This window comes from Budorcas taxicolor, chromosome 12 (genome assembly GCF_023091745.1).
Source record: "Budorcas taxicolor isolate Tak-1 chromosome 12, Takin1.1, whole genome shotgun sequence".
NCBI classification, from domain to species: Eukaryota; Metazoa; Chordata; class Mammalia; order Artiodactyla; family Bovidae; genus Budorcas; species Budorcas taxicolor.
Genome location: NC_068921.1, coordinates 29,885,829 through 29,903,056, shown reverse-complemented (window position 1 = coordinate 29,903,056; position 17,228 = coordinate 29,885,829). Strand labels below are relative to the sequence as shown.

The 17,228-nt window shown below is 45.1% G+C and overlaps 1 protein-coding gene across 1 annotated transcript in view; it reads left to right on the top strand.

Annotated features, from left to right (window-relative positions):
- The window catches only part of LOC128057568 (WD repeat-containing protein 49-like), a 42,611-nt gene that overhangs the window by 12,257 nt on the left and 13,126 nt on the right, over positions 1-17,228 (top strand). The window contains exons 5-10 of the mRNA XM_052650026.1: positions 1,687-1,793; positions 1,875-1,954; positions 3,413-3,467; positions 4,196-4,238; positions 6,050-6,109; positions 10,680-10,845. Coding sequence (XP_052505986.1) covers positions 1,687-1,793; positions 1,875-1,954; positions 3,413-3,467; positions 4,196-4,238; positions 6,050-6,109; positions 10,680-10,845 — 511 coding nt within the window. The remainder of the gene's footprint in view (positions 1-1,686; positions 1,794-1,874; positions 1,955-3,412; positions 3,468-4,195; positions 4,239-6,049; positions 6,110-10,679; positions 10,846-17,228) is intronic.

The window sequence follows — 17,228 nt, the reverse complement described above, 5'->3', positions numbered from 1 at the left end:
CTGGCTCATTGCAACCCCATGAACCGCAGGACACCAGGCCTCCCTGTCCCTCACCAACTCCCGGAGTCCCAAACCCATGTCCACTGAGTCGGTGATGCCATCCAACCATCCCACCCTCTGTCGTCTCCTTCTCCTCCTGCCCTCAATCTTTCCCAGCATCAGAGTCTTTTCCAGTGAGTCAGCTCTTCACATCAGGTTGTCAAAATATTGGAGTTTCAGCTTCAACAACAGTCCTTCCAATTAATACCCAGGATTGATGTCCTTTATTTGGACTGGTTGGATCTCCTTGCAGTAATAAATACCCCTATACTTACTGAATTGAATTATTGATTTAAGTATTTGCTCACCTTGCAAATCTGTTGCTGTGTGAAATCTTTGTAGCATAGTCATCACAATCCATGACATCTAGACTTCATTGCCCAAGATCTTGACAAGGCCTGAATTTATGAATACCACTATATCACATTGTATTCATTCTTTTGTATAAACTGAGCACTGCTGTTGCTACTGCTGCTGCCAAGTCGCTTCGGTTGTGTCCGACTCTGTGCGGCCCCAGAGACGGCAGCCCACCAGGCTCCCCCATCCCTGGGATTCTCCAGGCAAGAACACTGGGGTGGGTTGCCATTTCCTTCTCCAGTGCATGAAAGTGAAAAGTGAAAGTGAAGTCGCTCAGTCGTGTCCGACTCTGTGCGACCCCATGGACTGCAGCCCAGCAGGCTCCCCCGTCCCTGGGATTCTCCAGTCCATGGAAATCATGGGCTTCCTTGGCGGTCCAGTGGTTAGGACTCTGCTTCCACTGCAGGGGGCACCGGTTCAATCTCTGGTCTGGGAACTAAGATCCCACCATGCCATGGCACAGCCAAAAAAATTTTTTTTTCTAATTTTAAAAGATGATTTCATTCAAAGAGTGCTCAAGAGATGGGGCAAAAAGAAAATAACTGCAAGACTGGAACAAGCTGGACTGAGCAAAGCTTTAAAGCTGAGGGTTTATATATCCTTCCCAGAAAATGTGTCATCTTTCCTATTCAGCTTTGCTTTGGTGGTAAATAAATTTGGCTGCTCAAAATTCAATTCACACCTGTCTTCTCTGAGTTCTTTGGTCAGGAGATTTTTATCCAATGCCTCTAAATTTTCTGATCTTCTCTGTCAGTACTATAGACTGAACTGTGTTCCCCTCAAATGCATGTGTTAAAGTCCTAATGCTCGGTACCTCAGAATATGGTTGTATTTGGAGACAGTCTTTAGAGAGGTCATCATGTTAAACTGAGGCTGTGAGGGTAAGCCCTAATCCAATCTGACTGGTGTTCTTATAACGAGAGGAAATTTACACACATAAAGAGATGCTGGGGTGCAGAGGCACAGAGGAAAGACCACGTGAGGACTCAGTGAGAAGGTGGCTGTCCACAAACCGAGCAGAGAGGCCTCGAAAGAGACCAAACCCTGCTGGCGACTTGATCTTGGACTGTGAGAAAATACGTCTGCTGTTTATAGCCCCAGTCTATAGTATTTTGTTATGGCAGCCCTAGCTAACGAACACGCTCAGGTAAGCCAACTTGTATTAAAAGTACAGAAACCTTCAGAGTAAACGCTTATCTTTCATATCTATGACACTAGACCTCTAAATGTAAATTCTCTCTAATTTGATAGCCAGTGTCTCCAGCTACTTTTTTAAACTTCCTGTTACAGGTGGTGAAAATATGGGACTTTGAAACGGGAAGACTGTTGTCTGGATTTACTGGGGCTCATGGCAATGCTGGGATCACCTGTCTGACCTCCGACTCCAGTGGAAGAAGGTATGTGTTTTCATCAGAATCTTCTACTGTCAGGCAGAATGACCCCTGACTTCTGTCCTGATGGAGGGTTCTGCTTTTTAGGCTGATTACTGGGGGCAGAGACGGCTGTCTGAAAATACGGAGCTACAACAGTGGGCAATGTCTGCACATTCTGAAACATGGTGAGTCACCTCCTACCAAGGGTCCCCATAAAATAATGGCACACATTAGGCATTTGAGGCAAATACAGGAGAAATCAAATGAGACAGAGTCTAGCATGCATGTAACAATGTTATATCCCTTCTCTCTGGTATTTCGTTGCCACTGACTCTGAACTCCTGGGCAGGAGGGACATACTTCACATATGTTTGTGCTCCCATCTGTAGCCTATGCATTTGTTCCCTCGCTGCCTGGTATAGACCTGAATTCTTTAAAAAGTTTAACCTGGGACTTCCCTGGCAGTCTAGCTGTTAAGACTTTGCCTTCCATTGCAGGGTGTGTAAGTTTCCATCACTTGTCAGGGGGCTAAGATCCCACATGCCTTATAACCAAAAACCCAAAACATGAAACAGAAGCAATATTGTAACAAATTCAACAAATGCTTTAAAAACAGCCAGGGTCCTCTGTCTATGGGATTTCCCAGGCAAGCAAACTGAAGTGGATTGTCATTCCCTTCTCCAGGGGATCTTTCCAACCCAGGAATTGAACCCAGGTCCCCTGCATTACAGACAGATTCTTTATCCATGAGCTACAAGAAAAGCAACCCATCCCCGCCCCCCAAAAAAACTTTAAAATATTAAAATTTTCTAAACATTTTAAATATCACATAAGTCAAACATCACAAAGTCTAGATGAACTTGAAGGTGAAGGTGAAGTCGCTCAGTTGTGTCTGACTCTTTGAGACCCCATGGACTGTAACCTACTAGGCTTCTCCATCCATGGGATTCTCCAGGCAAGAATACTGGAGTGGATTGCCATTTCCTTCTCCAAGCGATCTTCCCGACCCAGGGATCTAACCCGGGTCTCCTGCATTGGAGGCAGACGCTTTAACCTCTGAGCCACCAGGGAAGCCCCTAGATGAACTTAGATGAACTAAAAGCAAGTCTTTATGTGTCGTTGTGATCTTTTTTCCAAGTTTGCTTTTTCCCTTTGTTCACGTGCTAGGTCTATTCCTGCAATTCTGGCCTGTGAAACTATGAGGAAGATCAGAGGCAAATGTTCTTCGACTATCGGAGGATATAAACAAATTTCCAGTAAATAAGATAAAAATGGCTCAGTGCAATGTGTGTGTGGTTCCTAGTTTTGCCTCTGACTTCGTGAGTTTGTTGCTGGTTCACCATCAATAAGTGTCAGACACTCTGCAGGGGAGGGTGAGCCTCTTCCCACGGCTGAGCCAGGGCTGAATCGACCTTTTAGGGCAGTGAGTGGCATCAGCTGTGTTTTGATGGCTTGGAAAGACACCTAACTGTGGTCTAAAAACCAGAAAGTAAGTGCTGAAGTTTCCCCAGTCATCAGTTGAATTGAGCCAACATGTGTAAACTGATTCAAGAGCTAATGAAAAAAATTTTCATCTTATTTACTTGGACTTCATTTATACTCTTATGTACTTGGATTCTAAGTTGACAATATTATCTTTCTAGACGGAGAGCAAGGTGAAGTCTGTGACTGCACCTACTTGGAAGTGAACCAAAATAAGTGAGTTACATTCAGCTTGAATATAAGAGAGACAACTTTGAATATTTGGTTGGGTATCCTTTTTGACACAACCTTTGTCCTAGGGAAGGATACTAAAGATAGTAAAGGGAATTTTCCAGAAGGAAATGTGTCAAAGAATTCCCCAAACTGTGGTTGCTCCCCGACGGCAGTTTAGGCAACTCGTCTCTTCCAGAATACTGGAAACAATTCTCTTCACCTTTTGATAATGGTTTAGAGGTAGAGATAGGAAACAGTGCGTCTTCCACCAAATGCTTTATCGAGGAATAAGTCACAAACTAGAGTAGCTAAATTCAGCAGCCAGGAGTCAAAGAATAAAAATCCAATAAATTCCCGCCTGAACATGAAAGTGTTAAAAAGCAGTGCTCGGTCCACTTCTATTTGCGTCCTCGCCTCCATGGTTCAGCCAGGCTCTCGGGACCGAGTCATCCTCAGAAAGGCAGCTGCTTGTGGAACAGACCTTGGAACAACAGAGTATCCTGTTTCTGTTCCTAATCCTTTAGGAGCCAGTTAAAAAACTGACCCTCATTTACCAAATCATGTTTTATCTTGCTCTTCACAAAAAAAAGAAAAACAGAAGAGGTGACTTTCTTGCTCTCTTCATTTGCCACATGAGCATGGCAAAATCAAGCCACACTGCTGATTCCACGCAAAAATTAAGCAAATGATAAGCTTGAGTATCCAAATATAACCATCTGTTATTGTTCTAGGTGTATCATAGCGGTTGGATGGGAGAGAAGAGATGTGTACTTTGTATGTGAAATGTACAGAATTATGATGTTTCAAAACCGTGCTTCAAACTGATATGCCTCTCCCCACCCTCACGCCCTGCTGAATCTTTTCTCTCTAAAAACAGATTTTGGAGAAATTCTTTATACCTCTTTCTGGTATAAGCCAAGCAGTGATACAGAAAAAAGTGTTTCCTCCTTCCTTCTCTCTCCCTTTTCTCCCCATCTTTCCTCCCTCCTTCCCTTTAAAAAACTTCACTTTTCTCCTTTGGTTTCTTTAGTTCTTTTTTGTGGGAGGAAGTATAATGACATGACATCCAGTTCTGATGTGTTGGGGGTTTGCCCAGCAAGCCATTCTCCAACACCAGCTGGTACCCTACGGTTCTGACCCTGTCTGCCTGGGGAGAGCATCAGATCCCATGAGGCAGAGCTCACTCTTCCAAGACACAAGACTCCTGCCCCTTCGCTTCAGACACCATTTGCAAGTCCTGTCCAACTGACTGTAGACTAGAAGGTCCAACAACCACCCCTACCTTGGATTATTTTAATTTTCTCAAGCATCACACAGAACTTAGAGAAATACTTAGCTTAATGGATTATCATTTTACTACAAATGGATATAACTCTGGGACAGTCAGATGAAAGAGATGAGACAGTGAGGTATGGGAAAGGGCAAGGAGCCTCTATGGTCTCACCACTCAAGAAACTGCAAGGTTTTAGCAACTCTGTCCCAGAATGTGGACAAAGCCCCTACAGATATTTCTAATTATAAATCATGATATCACAAAGTACTGGGTATAAAAGCTCTCGGGGGCAGAGAGGGCATCTCCGGGGATCCAAACCAGACTAGCCCTGACAGCTGCAGCTCCTCATACCCTGCTGATCTTCTCACCCTTTGTCCAGGTGGCTGTGCTCCTCTCTCCAGGCAGGGGCTTCCAGCTTCATCTCTAATACCCTCACCCCTAACTGAAGGTTAACCAGACTGTTAACTCTTTGGCTCTTTCAATTCTTCCTTCTCTCTCCCATCTTTTCCTTATTCCCTGTGAAAGTGTTAGTAAGTCGATTGTGTCTGACTCTTTGCAACCCCATGGACTGTATCCTGCCAGGCTCCTCTGTCCATGGAATTCTCCAGGCAAGAATGCTGGAGTGGGTTATCATTTCTTTCTTTGTGCCCCAGTCCGTCTCTAGATGAGAAGAGGAAATAAATGCCATCTATAAACATCTCTGTGGGAAAAAAAAATATTTTTTATGACTTACAGTTGGGAAAGGGAATTAAGAGACAGGGGAAGATGAAAATTCTGACTTAAAACTGCATTTTAAATCTACCTGTGGCATTTTATTTCCCTTGCTTGCTGTGCTGATGGTTCTGGATTTCCAAAGTCTTAAACATTGTAAGTTCTTTATTCATTTGAAAATATGCTGTATTTCACAGCCTAAGCCCAGCATCCTCAGATGATCTGCAACATGACTACCTGAGAGGCCTCGGCATTGAATTCACCCTTTGCTATTATAGATTCCTGAGCTGATGGCTTTTGTTTTAGCTCAGGCAATAGCTATGGGTCTTATTATGGAGGTGAAGCTATGCAGACCATCCAAAGAGAGCTTGTCAGTTGGCATACGATTTGCTGAAATGCAATCACCCAAACGTCAGGAGTGGATTGCTTTTTATTCCCACTAGCACTAGGGGAATTTGCTTTGACATTTTGAAAATCTACATCACTGGTGGAGTGAGGGGTATGGTTGTAAAGTGTGCCAGCACCTCTCTCTGAAGCTGTGAGTGTGTTGGCAGCTCATTTTACTGCTGGTACAATGTCTCTTATTTGGCTTTGGATGCAGGACACACCGTGTGACTTTCATCACTTCCAGAAGCCACAGCCACACTGGCAAGATGACTTGGTGAGCCCTGGTCCACTGTCTGACTCTCAAGCCAAACAGCGGCACTTGATGGGGATGTCATTCCTTCCAGAGGCTCACCCTGAGTCCCCTGGGTCTGCCGAGGGTGGTCACAGCATCTCAAGAGCCTCCGGTGTGGTGAGATTCATGATTGGGTCCCGGTAGAGCCAGGAGCCCTGAGCTCCAGGCAGCTGCTTCTGCTCCACAGGAGTGATGGCCTGTGCTGTTTGGGGCATAAGGCCCAGGAGCAAGTCCACACAGCTCTCCTTGAATTCATCCTGGAGTCCTATTGTGCAAGAATGGCAATCCAGGACCTGCTGGGGATGACTTTCTTCAAGGAAGCATCCACTTCCTGCTTCTGCTCCAGTGCAAAACCATAAGCATTCACCGTGCCATCCTTGGGCGGCCAGGGAACCTAAGCAATGACATTCCTGCTGCCCCATGGCTTGTTAGGGACCCAGAACCAGGGAACGTCTTATAATTCTTATTAGCACTTAAACTGCCCCCAACCTTCTACAGCTTCCCAGAGCCAAATGATCTCCCTCAAAACTGTCTGGATTCACGTTGTTGTAGTAAAACAAAGACCGATACAACATTGTAAAACATCCTCCAATTAAAAATAAATTTAACAAAATGTCTGTATGTCAAGCCATTAAGACAAGTATTAAAAAAGGAAGGTCACTGTGCACAAGCATTTCCCACCAGCCAACCCCACCTTATGCCCCGTAAATATTCCAAAAGCCACAAGTCACTAGAATACAAAGTCATGCAGACAGACCTCGTCTGCCTTTCTCTATTGTATTCCCAGGATGTAGCTCAGTGCCTAGCTTATATTAATAGGCTTTCATTCAACCAACATATGTCAAACATGCAGCCAGCCTGTGCTGGTCACTGAGCTTGCAATGATGAGCAAAGTGGTCATCACGTGGTCCCTGCCTTTATGAAGTTTGCAGATGAGTGATTATTAAGTGAAAGCACAGAGTCTGCACAAAATGTCCCCAGGAAAGCCACAGCCATTGTAAGGGCAGAGATCATGCAAGAGTCAGGGAAGTATTCAGTTCAGTTCAGTCGCTCAGTCGTGTCCAACTCTTTGCGACCCCATGAATCACACCACGCCAGGCCTCCCTGTCCATCACCAACTCCCGGAGTTCACTCAGATACAGGTCCATGGAGTCGGTGATGCCATCCAGCCATCTCATCCTCTGTCGTCCCCTTCTCCTCCTGCCCCCAACCCCTCCCAGCATCAGAGTCTTTTCCAATGAGTCAGCTCTTCACATGAGGTGGCCAAAGTACTGGAGCTTCAGCTTTAGCATCATTCCTTCCAAAGAAATCCCAGGGTTGATCTCCTTCAGAATGGACTGGTTGGGTCTCCTTGCAGTCCAAGGGACTCTCAAGAGTCTTCTCCAACACCACAGTTCAAACGCATCAATTCTTCGGCGCTCAGCCTTCTTCACAGTCCAACTCTCACATCCATACATGACCACTGGAAAAAGAATAGCCTTGACTAGACGGATCTTAGTCGGCAAAGTAATGTCTTTGCTTTTGAATATTCTATCTAGGTTGATCATAGCTTTCCTTCCAAGGAGTAAGCGTCTTTTAATTTCATGGCTGCAATCACCATCTGCAGTGATTTTGGAGCCCAAAAAATAAAGTCTGACACTGTTTCCACTGTTTCCCCATCTATTTCCCATGAAGTGATGGGACCGGATGCCATGATCTTCGTTTTCTGAATGTTGAGCTTTAAGCCAACTTTTTCACTCTCCACTTTCCCTTTCATCAAGAGGCTTTTTAGTTCCTCTTCACTTTCTGCCTTAAGGGTGGTGTCATCTGCATATCTGAGGTGATTGATATTTCTCCCGGCAATCTTGATTCCAGCTTGTGCTTCTTCCAGCCCAGCATTTCTCATGATGTACTCTGCATAGAAGTTAAATAAGCAGGGTGACAATATACAGCCTTGACGTACTCCTTTTCCTATTTGGAACCAGTCTGTTGTTCCATGTCCAGTTCTAACTGTTGCTTCCTAACCTTTCTCAAGAGGCAGGTCAGGTGGTCTGGTATTCCCATCTCTTGAAGAATTTTCTACAGTTTATTGTGATCCACACAGTCAAAGGCTTTGGCATAGTCAATAAAGCAGAAATAGATGTTTTTCTGAAACTCTCTTGCTTTTTCGATAATCCAGTGGATGTTGGCAATTTGATCTCTGGTTCCTCTGCCTTTTCTAAAACCAGCTTGAACATCTGGAAGTTCATGGTTTACGTATTGCTGAAGCCTGGCTTGGAGAATTTTGAGCATTACTTTACTAGCATGTGAGATGAGTGCCATTGTGCGGTAGTTTGAGCATTCTTTGGCATTGCCTTTCTTTGGGATTGGAATGAAAACACCTTTTCCAGTCCTGTGGCCACTGCTGAGTTTTCCAAATTTGCTGGCATATTGAGTGCAGCACTGTCACAGCATCATCTTTCAGGATTTGAAACAGCTCAACTGGAATCCCATCACCTCCACTAGCTTTGTTCGTAGTGATGCTTTCAAAGGCCCACCTGACTTCACATTCCAGGAAATCTGGCTCTAGATGAGTGATCACACCATCGTGATTATCCAGGTCGTGAAGATCTATTTTGTACAGTTCTTCTGTGTATTCTTGCCAGCTCTTCTTAATATCTTCTGCTTCTGTTAGGTCCAGACCATTTCTGTCCTTTATAGAGCCCATCTGTGTATGAAATGTTCCCTTGGTATCTCTAATTTTCTTGAAGAGATCTCTAGTCTTTCTCATTCTGTTCTTTTCCTCTATTTCTTTGCACTGATCGCTGAAGAAGGCTTTCTTATCTCTTCTTGCTATTCTTTGGAATTCTGCATTCAGATGCTTATATCTTTCCTTTTCTCCTTTGCTTTTCACTTCTCTTCTTTTCACAGCTATTTGTAAGGCCTCCCCAGACAGCCATTTTGCTTTTTTGCATTTCTTTTCCATGGGGATGGTCTTGATCCCTGTCTCCTGTACAATGTCATGAACCTCATTCCGTAGTTCATCAGGCACTCTATCTATCAGATCTAGGCCCTGAAATCTTTTTCTCACTTCCACTGTATAATCATAAGAGATTTGATTTAGGTCATACCTGAATGGTCTAGCGGTTTTCCCTACTTTCTTCAATTTGAGTCTGAATTTGGTAATAAGGAGTTCATCCAAATATTTATTCATTCAGTTATCAATTCTTTCAGCCCCTACTTATCAAGCACTGGCATAGTGCCATCCTTTGTGGGTAGGCACACAGGATACAAACCTGAATAAAGTGTGATTCCCAGCCCAGGGTCTCACAGACTGGAAAGGAGATAAAGTAAAGAAGTAATCATTATACGATGTGACGGATGATGTAATAATGTATGAAATACTAGAGAAACCCAGAGATGGGAACTACCAGTTTTGCTTTAACATCATGGAGGATATTAAAAGATTACTAGAATTTTTCTGGGAGGCCAAGTAGGAAAAGGCAGTCTGGATGGGGGAGATGGGGAGAGGGCTGTCTGGAAGCAGGAGAAGCATGTTGTCTGGAAGGACTATGAATAGTCTGAGGGGCTGGAGATTCAGGTACAGGAGGGAAATGAGACTGGAAGTTAAACCAGAGCCTGAAAGCCATCCAAGGCATGTAAACTTCATTCCACAAGTAGTGGGGACCGTGGAGGGAGAATCTCCAGACACCAGTGCTCGCAGACCTCAGCAGGAGGTGGGATTTGGAGGCAGACTCTCGGGAGGAGAAAGTCATTGACTTTCTCTCCAACTGTCCTTCCCACCACCTTCCCAGCTGCTTTCAGGCAGAAGGGACGTCTTAGCTGATAACAGAGAGGTCCTCAAGGGACACTCTGCAGGAAGCACATGAAGACAAGGGAGAAAGAATATCCTTTACAGCCCCAGAAGAAGTTCTCTTCACAAGGGAACTGCACCCCAGGGAGAAAGTTTTAACTTTCAACCTTCAACTGGAGAATAGTCAGGCACTCTTGGAGCTCTGCAGCTCTGGTCTGAAAAACAAAAACATTTTTGTTGTGTGTCTTGTCTCTCTTAAGCACGCATGTACCCGAATCCTCCTTTCAAGGAGAGTAGGTAATTCCAGTTCCTAAGGGCACTAGTAGGCCACAATGGGGGGCAGAGGGAAGCCCCGGAGGAACTGAGCTGAAGGACTCCACACCTTGGAATTTAGACCTGGGGCTCACGGGAGGCCAGACCCCCTTGGCCAGTGCTGGGTTCCATTGTCACATTCCCATCAACGTTTCAGCCCCAAAGAGGGCTCCTTGCAAAGAGCCTCCTTCCTAGCACTGGGGGTGGTAAGGGAGCTAACAGAAGTAGCGCTTCCCCGGGGAAGGTGATGAAACTGACTCGGGAGGATGCAGCTCCTCTCTGGCTGGTCTGTGAGCGTTGCCCCGACCCCCCGGGCTGAGCCACCAGGTTCCAGGGGGAGGAACCCCTGGAGGGGTAACCGCAGGAGGAACCCCTCTTCCTCCTCTGTCCAGGTGTCAAATGCAGGCAAGTGAGCTGTGGGTGACTGGGGATTGGGTTTCTGACTCTGTCCCCTTCTCTCTTTCCTAGAACCATGGGCACAAGGAAGACATCCTCTGTGTGGCTCATTGTCCACCTTCTCTCCTCGCCACCTCCAGTTATGATGGGGAGATTATCATCCGGAATATCATCTCAGGCCACCTGTACTGCAAGCTGAATTCCCCCAGCTCCTCTGACGGCACAGAAGATAGCGAAGGTAGGGGTGGCCTCCGTGGCCACTCTGCATGGGCCCGGCAGGCTCAGGCTCCTGGCAAGTTGTCTAAAGGGAGCTCGTCTCTGGAATGCTTCCCAGTTATAACGGAGTGGCCTGGTTTCAGGTCTTAACTTGTGAGATGGAGATTTTCAGAGCTGAGGAAGGCAGGAGCGGCGGGGGGAGCTTGAGAGTTCAGCTAGCTCAGTACACATCCCCAGGCACCTGTCCATCAGAGCGCATCTCACGCACACCTGAAACTAACATAACATTGTAAGTCAGTTAGGTGCTTGTGTGCTTCGGTCGTGTCCGACTCTTTGTGACCCCATGGACGGTAACCCACAAATCACCTCTGTCCATGGGATACTCCAGGCAAGAATACTGGAGTGGGTTGCCATGTCCTCCTCCAGGAGATCTTCCCAACCCAGGGATCGAACCGGGGCCTCATATGTCTCCTGCATTGGCAGGTGGGTTCTTTACCACCAGCGCCACCTGGGAAGCCCCATTACTTGTATGATACAAAACTCCCCACTGTCACACTGCACTTTCCCAATTCTTCTGCACTGGTCCTAATTCTTCAAGGCTCTCTCTCTGTTGTCTGCTAATGTGATCACGGGGCCGTTCACTCACTTATTCATTCAAAGAATACAGACAAGTTCCTGCTATGTGCCAGGCCCAGTGCTAGGTCTTGGGCTGGTAATCACATCCCTCTCTCCCCAGGAGTCCTGAGCCGTGTGGAAAACACACGTGGGGAGATTCACTTATCTATCAGTTCCATTGCTGGTGGTTCTGGACTGTAAAAGTGGCAGGAACCCAAAGCCACACAGGCAGCTTCTTACCACTGCTCTCTCCCCATGTCCAGAGTCCAGCTTCATCCTTCCCAAGTGGCCATCTGCAGATGCTCATCAGCCAACAGCCAGAGCTCCCACCCCTCACACCCACAGGCCCCAGCAGGGGAGACACAGACAGAAGTGCTGGCCATTTTTGCATAAAACTGGGGAGTTCCTGCATCTCCAGAAGCCAAGCCAGCCCACCGTTAGAGAGCGATGACCCTCAGACTACGACCCCTGCTTTAGACATGTGATGACTTAGTAGCCAAGGAAAATCTCCAGTGACTCCTTGGATCAGAAAATATATGTGAGCCTCTCCCACGGCTCACATGGGAGCCCATGGGAGATGTGTACCAGAGGCTGGAGAGAGATGTGAGCCCTGGTGCTGTACACACCAAGGGACTCACAGTCTAAATTCAGGCTCAAGATGTGATGCTCAACAGGTAAAATGAGGATAAAGCAATGCAGTCAGCCTGCTGTGCTTGAGAGGCGCTCCGGAGGGCAGTGGTTAGAAACCGAAACCTTTGGATGCCGTGAGATTAAAAAGAAATCCTTACCTGTAGATTTATGATCCTGTCTATTTCTAGGCCCTTTGCTGCATATAAAAAAAGCCCCTTCTGTGAAGCTGTTTCTGAGAGTGCCTAAGAGTTTAAAAAATCTTTGGGGAAAAAGTGGTGGCATTTCCTTCTAAAGGTTTATTTTCATTGCATTAAATTGAGAATTAAGTCACTGGCCAAGAATGCAGTGTTGACCTTTCAGCCAGCAGTTCTAATTTAAAACCCTCTTTGCAGCAGCATTTATTGCTTCAAGTTATGTGGCCATTGGTTTTTGAAAAACTCCTCTTCTCTCCAAAAATGCAAAAGCCAGCCCTAGTTCCTAATTATTCACATTTCAACAGTGCAAAAAAATGCACAAATTAGGTGGAAAGATGTGAAAGTTCCTGCAGCCTTCCAGAAAAGAGCAACACTGTCTTGGCCTGAAGGTCAAAACAAAGCACGGTGGTCCTTTTCACATGGGGTTGGTTAAGAGACTGTCCTCTTATTTGGAAAACCATCTGGACAAGTCTTCTGAAGTCATTCTCAGTGGAAAGGGGAGCTAAGAGAGAAAGGCAATTGTGTGAGCAAAGCTGATGAGCTGAAAATACATTCTTCCTGCCAACTTTTCTACATTTTAGCTTCATTCTCCCTTATGCAGTATTGAGAACCGTTATGTCTTCTCCCACATCAAAGAGAAAGAATTTGAGAGTGAAAGAAAGAGACCAAGAGATTTCAACCAGGCTAAAATCCAGGAAATCTGTGAGCTCTCTGGAATGCTTTTTCTTCTGCTTTTCTTATTGTAGTAGAATACACGTGGGCTTCCCAAGTGGTGTTAGTGATAAAGAACCCGCCTGCCAATGCAGGAGATATAAGAGACATGGGTTTGATCCTTGGGTCAGGAAGATCCCCTGGAAGAGGGCGTAGCAACCCACTCCAGTATTCTTGCCTGGAGAATCCCTGCCAGATGAGCCTGGCGGGCTATAGTCCATGGGGTCGCAAAGAGTTGGACACAACTGAAGTGACTGACCACACGCGAAGAATATACATAATACAATATATACCATCTTAACTATTTCTAAGTATACAGTTCAGTGGTTTTACATACATTCATATGGTCGTGCAATCATACTCTCCATCCTTCCCCATAAATTTTCTTGAAACTAAAGGTCTTTATCTATTAAACAACACCTCTCCCTCCTCCCTTCTCTTCAACCCCTGGCAGCTACCGTTCTACTTTCCGTCTTTATAATTTTGATTATGCATGGAAATAGAATCATGCAGTATTTGTCTTTTTGTGACTGGCTTATTTTCCTTAGCATAATGTCCTCAAAGTTCATCCATGTTGTAGCATATTGCTGTTTCCTTGCTTTTAAAGACTAAATAATATCCTGTCATTTATATGTGCCACAGTTTGCTTGCCCATTCATCCGCTGATGGATCGTTGGGTTGCTTCTACATTTTAGCTATTGTGGATAATATTGCTGTGAACATAGTTGTGCAAATATCTCTTCAAGATCCTGCTTTCAGTTTTTTGGGGGGTATATACCCAGAAGTAGAATTGCTGGGGAAAAAAAAGTGAAGTGAAAGTGAAAGGTGCTCAGTCGTGTCTGGCTCTTTGCGACCCCATGAACTATACAGTCTGTGGAATTCTCCAGACCGGAATACTGGAGTGGGTGGCCAGCCGTTCCCTTCTCCAGGGGATCTTCACACCCAGGGATTGACCCCAGGTCTCCCGCATTGCAGGCAGAAAACTGGAAACTGAACTGCTGGATCACACGGCAATTCTATTTTGATATTCTGAGGTCCCACCATAGTGTTTTCCCACACTGGCCCTGCCACTCCTCATCCCCACCGACAGTGTACAGGGCTCCAGTTTCTCCACATCCTGACCAACAGTTGATGTTTTCCGTTTCTTCGATAATAGTCATCCTAATGGATGTGAGGTGGTATCTCACTGTGGTCTCGTCCTTTCACCTGCTTATGGCTATTTTATATCTTTTTTTGGAAAGATGTCTGTTCAAGTTTTTTTGCCTTTTTTAAAAAATATGTATTTAATTTATTTGGTTGCATTGGGTCTTAGTTTCGTCATGCATGATCTTTCATTGCGGCACACAGACTCTCTAGTTGTGGCAGACGGGCTCCAGAGTACACAGACTTCAGCAGTTACAGTGTGTGCAGGCTTAGTTGCTCCAAGGCATGTGGGATCTTAGTTCCCCAACCAGGGCTTGAACCCACGTCCCCTGCATTGCAAGGCAAATTCTTAATCACCAGACTACCAGGGAACGCCCCCCACCCCACCCCCGCCCATTTCTGAATCTGGTTTTCTTGTTGTTGCTTCTTAGAAGTCTTCTATATACTCTGGGTATCAGTCCATCACCAGACAAATGATCTGCAGATATTCTCTCCCATTCTGCAGGCTGTCTCTTTACTCTACAGATGGTGTCTTTTGATGCACAAAAAGATCAGTGTTCGTGAAGTCCAATCTGTCTACATTTTTCTTTTGTTACCTATGTTTTTTGGTGGCATATCCAAAAAATTATTGCCATATTCAATGTCATGAGGCTTTTCTCCTATGTTTTCTTCTAAGAATTATCTTGTTCTAGGTCTTCCATTTAGGTCCTTCATCCATTTAGAGTTAATTTTCACACATGGCATTAGATAAGGGTCCAGACTTATTATTTTGCAGGTGGATATCCAGTTTTCTTGGCACCATTAGTGAAAAGACTGTCCTTTCCTCACTGAAAAGGGTCTTGGCACCCTTGTCAAAAATCATTTGACCAAAAACCTGGGGGGTTATTTTTGGGGCTCTCTATTCTATTCCATTTTTTTACCCATCTGTTTTTACACCAGTGCCACACTGTTTAGATGACTGTACTCTGTACAGTCAGTTTTGAAATCAGGAAGTATGAGTCCCCCCAGTTTTATTCTTCTTTTTCAAGATTGTTTTGCTTATTTGGAGGTCCCTTGAAATTCCATGGGGATTTTAAAATGAGTTTTTCTATTTCTGCCAAATATGTCTTTGGGATTTTGATAGAAATTGCACTGAATCTGTAGATCATTTGGTGTTGTACTCTCATTTTAACAATATTTTCTTCCAATTTATGAACATGGTACATGTCTCCATTTATATATGTATTAATTTCTTTCAACAGAGTCTTGTAGCTTTCATTATACAAGTATTTCACCTCCTAGGTAAATTCCTGTGTTACTCTTAATGCTATTGAAAATGGAATTTTTTCCTTATTTACTTTTCAGATTATTCCTTGGTCATGTATACAAATGCAACTGATTTTTTTGTGTGTTGACTTTGTATCCTGCTTCTTTGAGGAATTCATTTATTCGTTCTAAGAGACTAAGGTTTTTTACTTAGGAAACTAATAATATTTACTTCATTTGTAATTAATAATATTTATTATAACAAAGCAACATTTAATATAATTTTAATAAAATAGTATTTAAATAGCATTTAATAATAGAATTATAATGAACATAATAACAATATGTTAATAAACATATAAATGACATGTTTGACTTTATATGTCATTTTCCTGAGTGCTTTTAATGTTTTATCTCAGTGCTCACATTGACCCAGAGAGATAGGTGCTCTTGGACCCATTTTCACAGATGAGGAAATTGAGGCTAGACATTTAACTAACAGCCATTATAAGTTACCATTTGCTGAGTGTCCCTGTGTTCTGAGTACCTCAGGTTCAGTATCTCCATTCAGCTTCCACTGCAAAGACATGGAGCACGATTCCCATAGAGTCCCTAATTTAATCTTCACTGAAACTCTGTGAAACAGGAAGTATTGTCTCCCTATCACAGGTGAAGAAAACAGGTTTAAGAAAGTGAAACGCTCCCCAAGCCCACACATGGGTAAGTGGGGAGGCGGTACATATGCCCATTTCCCAGGACTCTGAAGCTCCCCACCCAAGACGAAGTGGGCAAGTTAGGGGAGGTTATCCTTGCTGCCCCTCCCCCTACTCATCATGTTCCCTCCTGCCACCCTGTAAGTCAATTCCCCAAGAGCTGGTTAACCTGAGTGACCTTTAGCCCAATCACTGACTGTGTGTCCCAGGCACCAGGGAGGACACCATGTAGGTGGCCCTCCATCTGCCTCTGAGAACCTTCAGCTCCCCCAGAGACAACCTTCAGTCCCTCAAGGACAACCCTCAGCCCCCTAAGGACAAGCACAGAGCCCAATATCAAGGGCATGGGCTTTGGATACAAACACATCTGGGTTTGAATGTCAGCCCCTCAGCTGTATGACCTCAGGCAATGCGGTTCTTTCTAAACCATACTCTCACTGCTTGATAAAATCAAGAGATCAAGTCTAACTAGGGTTGTTGTGATCGCTGAATGCGGTGGTGTTGAGAGGTGCTTAGTTCCAGGTCTGGCACAGAATGTGCTCTAGGTGGGTAATCCAGTTGTGATCGTGGTCCACCTGAGGGCGGGCCTGAGTCTGCCACGTTCGCTGAGGCTCCCCAAGTGCACAGCACAGTGCTGAGCTCAGAGTCAGGCCCAAACAAACGCTGCTGAACAATGGCTAGCCTGGGTCGTGGGTGTCCTGTGGCGCTGAGACAAGGGAGCAGCACCTCTTTATTTCACTCCAGCACCTACTCCGTTGTTTACATGAGAACTTTCCTTTCACCTCCAGTCGAGGCAAGTCACCCCAGAGCCCACAGACGCAAGGAGGGTGAGATAAAGAAGCCCCTTGCCCATCTTCTAACACCCAAACAGCTATGTCTTTTGTGGCTCTTGGAGGTTTGCATCTAAGTAGGTCTGCAGGACTTATATGCAAAAGCAAATTTTGAGTTCTATGTGCTAAGCTCTTGGAGACATTGGAGATAAGTGGGGAAAAAGACAAACGTGAGCCCTGTGTTGATGGTGCTTCAAGTCCAGCAGGAGGAGTGGATGGTAAGGAAGTAGGGAGGTGGGTTTAGAAGTTATTCCAACAGCCTGGGAGACAGTGGAGGACAGAGGAGCCTGGTGTGCTGCAGTCCATGGTGGGGTCACAAAGAGT